This window comes from Octodon degus, unplaced genomic scaffold, assembly GCF_000260255.1.
Source record: "Octodon degus isolate 3935 unplaced genomic scaffold, OctDeg1.0 scaffold00058, whole genome shotgun sequence".
In the NCBI taxonomy this organism is placed as follows: Eukaryota; Metazoa; Chordata; class Mammalia; order Rodentia; family Octodontidae; genus Octodon; species Octodon degus.
Window position 1 is genome coordinate 2,817,709 of NW_004524634.1, and position 7,972 is coordinate 2,825,680.

At 51.5% G+C, this 7,972-nt stretch overlaps 1 protein-coding gene across 17 annotated transcripts in view; it reads left to right on the top strand.

The window, feature by feature from the left end:
* Dysf (dysferlin) overlaps nucleotides 1–6,574 on the top strand; it is a 233,667-nt gene extending 227,093 nt beyond the window's left edge. For all 17 annotated transcript variants that reach the window (XM_023718431.1, XM_004634069.2, XM_004634066.2 and 14 more), the window contains 3 exons: nucleotides 1,008–1,117; nucleotides 2,326–2,473; nucleotides 6,279–6,574. In XM_023718431.1, coding sequence (XP_023574199.1) covers nucleotides 1,008–1,117; nucleotides 2,326–2,473; nucleotides 6,279–6,317 — 297 coding nt within the window. In that variant the 3' untranslated portion in view covers nucleotides 6,318–6,574. The remainder of the gene's footprint in view (nucleotides 1–1,007; nucleotides 1,118–2,325; nucleotides 2,474–6,278) is intronic.
* The last annotated feature ends 1,398 nt before the right edge of the window (nucleotides 6,575–7,972 follow it).

The following is a 7,972-nucleotide window of genomic DNA, read 5'->3' on the forward strand; positions in this document are numbered from 1 at the left end:
CATTAACCATGAAAAAAGAGGCTTATTCCTTTGAGTAATTAAAGGAATATTTCAAAATGTGGGTTTTTTTTTTTGTCTATTAAATGAGATTTTAAAAAGTAGCATGCTCATTTGCCAAGGATGCAGAGACAGGGCTCCTCGTTTACTTCTGCTGGGAGCGTTCGTGGTTTCTGTGTGTGGGAAGGCAATTTGGTAACATGCAGCGGGAGATTAACAATATTTATGCCCTTGGACTCTGTCATCCCACTGCTAAACTGTCTTTTAAAGAAATAACCAGATAAAATTAAAAATTTAGGTTTGGGGATATTTGCTACAGCATTATTTATAATATCAAAGAGTTGGAAGCCACTTAAATGGACCAAAATAAGTAGTTTACTAAATAAATTATGGTCAACCAGCCATGGAATGCTTAGCAGTCATTAAAAACCAGATTTTAAGGAATATATAATTATGGAGTGAAACGTATTCCTAAGTAAAAAAAAATCAAACTATAGAACTATATATACAGTGTGATATTTCATACACTTGCAGCTGTGATTCATAAAAATTCTAACAGGGCTTGTCTCCACACACTGGGCGTATGGGTGAGTCTCGTTTTTCCACTTCTGTACTTTCTAAATGTTCTACAAGGAGTAGGTACTGTTTTATGATGGTAACAACTCCATATATTTTATTTTATTTTATTTTTATTTATTAATTTATTTTTTCCATAATTCTATTGAGAAACAAATAGCAATGAGACAGTTTCAAACCAAATTGGTAGGAGAGTTTCAATAATTAACATATTGTATACATTTTTTTATTTATTAATTTATTTTTTCCATAATTCTATTGAGAAACAAATAGCAATGAGACAGTTTCAAACCAAATTGGTAGGAGAGTTTCAATAATTAACATATTGTATACACATATATTTTAAAAATGAAAATGAAGTGGCCTTTATTTGTCCTGGCTTTGCTCCTCTCCAGGGGTGGGCATCCCTGACCTGGCCCTGTCTGTCTCCACAGGGCAAGCTGGAAATGACCTTGGAAATAGTCGCGGAGAGCGAGCATGAGGAACGGCCTGCCGGCCAGGGTCGGGATGAGCCCAACATGAACCCTAAGCTTGAGGAGCCAAGGTTAGTGCCCAGCCCCTGACTGGTGATGCCCAAGGACAGGGGTCTGGGCCGCAGTCCGGGAGGCACTGACTGCATAGACCTGCAGTGGTCACAGGCCCACAGGGTGTGGAGGGGCAATGCCAGGCATCATTTAAGGGGCCGCTGGGCTCCCCAGCTAAGTCAAGAAGCAAGCACTACCATGTGCCTGTTGGTAGTGTGCCACCCGTGAGAAGTTCTTACTACCGTTTTTACCGATGAGGAAACCGACTATAAAGTGAAGTTAAGTGAAGTTAAATACAGCCATTACTTGCTCTGGTTGGCTCTGGAGTCTGATCAAGGTCTTTCCTCTCACTAAACCATCCTCCTCAGCTCTTCTGTGATATCACTGTGGCTTTCAAGTAGACTTTCAGCCTTAATTTTCCTGTCTGTGGAATGGTGGGACTTGGTCCCCATCTTCCTTATACCACTGTCCTCTTAGGGGGACAGGCTGAGCCAGAGCCACACAGACATCTTGGAAGTTGCTTCCGGGCAGGCACTGAAAGATGCTCAGGGCTCAGGGGTGCCCGACACCCTAGGCTGGCAGAGCATAGTGCTGTCCCGAGTGCCAGGGGGCTGATGGAGCACTGGATGATGCCCTGGCCGTGAGATGCTGGGTGTGGTGGAGAAGGGGGAGCCAGGGTATTAACACAACAGTAATGCCGATAGACTCCTGCATGTGCTTTGGGTTGGAGGGCTACCCAAGGGAAGGGATGAGAAGGTCAGTCTTTTGAGTTCTCTTCCTGTCCCCACCCCCAAATGGCCACATGCCTCTGGGCAGGTGGTTTGGTTTTCTCAGGCCCAGTTAGCCATAGTGGGCCATAGCTCACCTAATGTGCAGGCCTGAGGCTCTGGCCAGCCCTGAAGTCTGTGATTTGTGATGAAGTCCTAGGTCAGGAGGGGAGGGGACCATGGGGGAAAGCATCCTGGTGAGGAGGGCAGGGCTCAGCAGCATTCTCAGAGGAGCCCAGCACGGTGGGGTGTCACTACATCATGGGTTGGGGAATGGGAAGTGGATACAAACTTGAAGTGCTGAGTTCAGAGGCCATGCTGAGGGCCTGGGGGATGCGTGGGGGCTAGGGGCACAATGCGAAGGGCAGAACCTTGTGGTGAGTTGTCACAAGTAGAGAGCAGGGCTTTCAGAAAGCGGCCCTGTGGAGGAGCCTTGCTGACCCTTGGGATGTTGCCTCCAGGCGCCCCGACACCTCTTTCCTGTGGTTTACATCCCCCTATAAGACGATGAAGTTCATCTTGTGGAGACGCTTCCGGTGTGCCATCATCCTCTTCATCATCCTCTTCATCCTCCTGCTGTTCTTGGGCATCTTCGTTTACGCCTTCCCGGTGAGCAGGCTCGATGGGGCACACACAGACGCTGACTTAGGGAAGCTCTGGGTCTAGCAGGGGAGCCTATCTTTGTCCTCAAAGAACTCCCCTGTTTGGGTGGAGAACAGTCACCTCTGTCCTGGGAAGCCCTGGTCTGATAAGGAGATTCAGCTCTTACTCTGGGAGTCCCTGGCCTGGTAAGCAGACGAAGCCTAACCCTTTGAGGGCCCTTAGTCTGATGGAGGAATCTGAGTTCTTTCCCTTCTAGGAAAACACAGCACTCGGGCAAGCCCCTAGGATGTGCAGTCAGGGTTGGCAGAAGATGAAGTTCTTGGGCTGCGGTGGGCAGGGAACCTTCCTGAAAGAGTACATGCAGCTGGGTCTGGAAAGGAAGGAAGAGGTAGATGCCAGAGCAGAGGAGATGGCGCTTGCTAAATCCAGAGGCAGAGAAGAGGGGCCAGGGAGATAGCTCAGTAGAATAAGTGCTTGCATGGCAAGTGCAAGGGCCTGAGTTCAGTCCCACATTCTGGAAAAAAAAAAAAAAAAGGAAGAAGAAAAAAGACAGAGAAAAGCTGGGGCTGGGCCAGGATCACAGTATCCCCTGAGGACCTGGATAGAAGGTGTCTCACAGGTGTGTGGACATGAAGAAGGGAGCTGGCTCAAGAGCCCCTCCTCTGGCACAGTACATGGTAGGGGTCCCTTTCATGTGGTAAGAAGCCAACTGATACCTGACAAAGAGCTCAGCAGGCCACGCCATTGACAGCTGTCTCCAGCTCCACAAAGCTCCTCTGGGGATGGAAGTGGTAGGGTCCACCCTGGTTTTTGCAGCTTACCAGGAACTCCTATAAATGCTCTAGCCCCACAGCAACTCTAATACTTTAGACCTTTAAGATAACACCGTGTTCACACCTTATTATTCATGTTTTTTAGACTTCAAAGGCAGTGTTTTAATATGAACATTTTAAATCTATTTAAAAATAAATGGTGTAATCCATCCCTTGCTACCCCGATTTTCATGGCAAGAGTACGAACACACAGAGAAGGGAACAGGCTGGTTCTGGGTTACACAGTGGCCCAGAGCTTACTGTGGTTGTCACCATGGGTCCCAGAGCATTGTCTGCAGAGCAGGAAGGTGATGGGGAATCACTCCTGGGTTAGCTTTTTGCTTTGTGACTCATCCAGGAGGGGGGGTGATCTCTTTTCCACCGAGAGCTGGCCATGCCTTGGCAGCAGTGTACACCTCATAGGTGAAAGCCACGGGCCACCCCGTGCAGGTCCTGCCACCACAACTGTGAGGAGCAGTGGGGGGAAAACGCCCAAGTTAAAAGGCCAGGTCCCATGTGTCCTCTAGGCCAGGGATGGTGAGCCTTTTAGAAGTTTCAATGAAAACAGCCTGCTGCAGCATGCATGCTCTAGGCTAGCTCCACTGCTGTAATCTATAGCAACTAAGACTGGTCAAGAACCAGGGTGCTAGGGGTCTAGCTACAGGCCAGGTCCCCTAAGCTGGTTTGCAGCGCTCAGCAAGGAGAGTTATAGTCAATTGGCAAAACTTGCCTGAGGCCCAAGGGGGATCCAGGTTGTGGACGACTGAGATCTGTACAATTCCAGGGACTTTTTAAGGCAAAGGAAGATGAAATTACAAACACAAAATCAGAAAGAGATCCATGGAAGGATTTGCACAAGTGCAATAGCCCAAGGCAGGAGTGGCCACCAGAAATGAGCTTGCATCTGGGGGAGAGGCCCTGGCGCTTGCTTCCGGGCCAGCCCAGACAGCTGAGTCAGGGCAGCGCTCCCCTCCCTGGCCTGTGCCAGCTCACCTCCCGTCATCTGAGTGTGCATGGCTGCCCTTCCAATAGCAGTGGAGATTTTATTATAAAAGGTTCCATGTCCTGGTGAGGGTATGTTGGGATGGGGGAGGAGATGGGGAGGCTCATGCCACCAGGAGCTCTAGGTCTCCCGGGAGACATGGAGACCAGAGAATCAGGACAGCCACTGTATACACTGCAACATTCCCTTAGAAGACTCATCCTGGGGGCTTAGGAAAGGATGACCGGTGCAGAGCCTTACACCTACAGGTAATCTGGGGACAGAAGCTTCAGTATGACCTGCTTTCTAGAATGTAGAGTCTTGGGCCAGTCCCTGGTCAGCTGAAGGAGAGTGTGCGCCCAACATTCCAGGTTGGAGAAATGGCATCGTACAAGAGAGCGCTCTGAAGCTGAACTCAGGAATGCTGTCTTTATCTGTGACTTTTTGTGTGACCTTGGTTGGCAAGGCCCCCTCCTTACCTGCATGTAGGGACATAGGGAAGCTGTACAAAGTCAGCTCTGGTCTTGTGGACCATGGCAGCTCCACCACCTTCCCTTGGGAGCTGCACATCAAGCCACACCTCCTGAGGAGCCCAGGGAAAGGCAGGGGCAAGTCCCGAGTGGCATCATCACTGTCCTTTCTAAGTCTGTCCCCAAACCCCCAGCCAGCCGGGCTTGTGCTATGGGGCCCTTGGATGCAGACCTAGGTCTCCAAGGACCTGGGGAAGGAGATTTTGCTGCCTACTGGGAAAAGGGAAGATTTCTAGTCCCTTCTAGCCTGTGTACTTCTGGGGCAGCCTTAACCCTAGCAGACAGGAGCTGAATGGCACCCTAGGGGCTCCTGGTCTGAGTCCCTGCTGAATTCTGGGTTCCCACCAGCAGCATTACTCTGCTTTGAGTCCCAGAAACCAACCTCCTTAGCTGCTGACCTTGTCTTTCTCTCAGTAGGCCTATGGGGTCGATCCTACTGGGGATGCTGGGGCCCCAAGAGCCAGAGTGGGACCAGGGCTGCAAGCCGTCAGTTTGCTGCCTCTGCTGCAGCTGGAGAATCCTGCTTCCCCCACCCAGTCCCTCAGTCACATGGCCAGACCCACACCTGATGGCCAGACTGATGCTCCTCACCTGGCTTTCAGGGCAGGGTAGATGGGGTAGGGGTGGGGATCCATTATAGTTTCCTAAGCCAGGCCCCATGGGGAGGGTGCCAGAGGTGGGGGCTGCCTGCCTCCAGTTGGCCCAATCCCCCATCCTCTTGGAAATTCCCCTGGGAGGGGGTGAGAGGGGCAGCCTGTCTGATTCCTCTGGGCTCCCTCACTCAGAGCCAGCTGGGAGCAGGGCCAGTGTGGGGAGGCAGGAGGTGATTTGGCGGAGAAGGAGGGCGGGCTTTGTTTCCAGGGTTGGCTTTCCCGGGCCGGCGCTGGGGAACATACTGTCCCAATTAAGAGCCCTGTGTTGTATTGTGTATGTTTTCATGGTTTCTGGAGGCAGGAGTGGGGAGGGGAGGTTCCTGTCTGTTTTGCAGCAAGCAAGACTTAATCAAGAGAGATCCATCTTTGGTGCCAGCCTGTGTTACAGGGCATCCCCCTTGCATCCCTTGGCCCATTTCTCTTTTTCTGGGTGGAGGAGCAATGGTGACCATGTGGGGGGCTGTGTGTAAGAGTGAATCATGGCTCTGCCTTCAGCACCTGAAGAGCCCAGGGCAGGACTTCCCTGTCTAGATCCTGGGAGATCGGTGTTTTCTTGGCAGTTGGTTGTACCAGGGGAGTGGGCCTTGAGTTATGGAGGAGGGCAGGGCAATTCGGGTGGCCCCACACAGGAGGATGTGAGCAGTCTCAGGAGGGAGGAGTGGGTGTGCTGGACTGATGGGGGCACCAGGCAGGGTGGAGTTGATACTAACAAGGGATGGAAGGTGGTGAGGACAACTGCAGGTCACTGCAGCTTGGCCCACCAAACCAGGGTGGCCACTTTGGCTATTCCTATCCCAAAGGGGTCACTTGTGTCAATGCCTCCCCCCCTTCCAGAATTATGCTGCCATGAAGCTGGTGAAGCCCTTCAGCTGAGGACCCTCCTGCACTGGAGAAGGGGGCGCGGGCTGCCCTCCTGGCCCAGGACTGGCTTGCCTCCCAGCCTAGCAGAGCTCCTCTAGCCCCCTGGGGCCGGACTGTCCTGCCGGGTGGACAGACAGATGGACTGGCACCTGCTGCAAAAGTTGCTAGCATCGTGGCCTGGGATCACCCACTTCCAGCATCTCTTTCTCCCCTACCTCCTTTTGAATTAGCTTATATGTATTTCAGTATAAAACAGGTTGAACCACCAAGCGATGTCCACATGTGTCTTCACTGTCGCTGAGCTGTGTTTGGGGTCTCAGGGTGCTGGTTGGCTGTGCACCATTTCTGGCACAGCCTTTTGGAGGCAGAAGCAAAAGTGGGTGGAGGGCCCACTGGAATGGTTTATTTTTTTACAGAACTGGCTGGGGTGGGATGGCTTCAAGAATTGGTGGCTGGCCTTGGTGATGCACAACACGTTTTGCCTCCTCTCCTTTCCAGGATGGCCTCCTCTAGGCAGCCCTTGTTCAGCTGGGCAGTTACCTGCACCTTCCACTTTGCTTGCTCATACTGGAAGAAGGCCCACTGTGTAAAGATGAAGCACCGGAAAGTTCAGGTGGGGAGGGCCTTTGGACCTCTGGCTTTGACCTTGTCCCTGATGGTCTTGGGATTCCTGTGCTCTGCTTCTCCACCTTCAGACACCTTTTGCTTAAGGTCTAAAGCTTGTTCTTAGCCACTGGTTTGCCTTTTCTGCAGGCTTGATCTATAAGAGGAGCAGGGACAGCCTTAGAGAAAACACAAAGAGCTGGAAAACATCATTTCCAAAATTTCTAGAAGGGAGGCCTCTGTTCCTCTCGCCTGAGGGGTGGAACCCTGCTGCCTCTGTTCCTGCCCCCTGGGAGGCTTCTTCTAATTCCTCTAGTGAGCCTGCTCTCCTGGCCTGGGTCCCCGACTCCCAAGGGATAGGAGCAGCTCCCTCCTTGGCTCTTCACTGCACTCCTCAACCCAAGCTGAGGTCCCACTTGACAGGGTAGGACTAAGGTGGTTGGAACGGAATTGCTGCCCTGAGGCGGTGGGAGCTGCGCTTCCTAACAGGCCAGTAATTCCTCTGGGAGAGCTTCAGGATGGAGACAGCTGTGAGCTTCAACTACCTAAGTGGGCAGTTTCAAGTCCCTGATACCTGAACCCTGGAAGCAAGGGCCAGAGCTCACATGGAACACAGGGTAGAGAGCAGGTTCCGTAGCTCCGGAGGAGACTTGTCTGGTGGTGAGCATTCAGCTGGCCTGCACGTGGCACGAGGGGAACACGGCCTTCAGAGGATGCTGAAGGAGAGGAGCCAGGGACCAAGCTACAGCTTCTGGAAGGCCTGAGGGAGGTTTTTAGTGTGGGAAGAAAGAATAAAGTAGGAGGAAGCCACTGGATAGGGAAAGATTTACAGACACGCGAGAGAATGTGAGATCTTGGATGGAGCCAATTTCTGGGAAGGGAGAGGTGTTAGCTTTGGAAAGAAGGCGCACTTTTTCTTCCAGGCGCAGGAAGGCAGGAGAAAATGCATAGCATGCAACCATAGCTGGATTAAAGGACTTTTCAGGGCCGCTGTGTATATTTTATCATTGAAAATTTTTTTTCTTGCTATTCCAGGTTGTAGGTAATAGAAAACTCTACTCAAA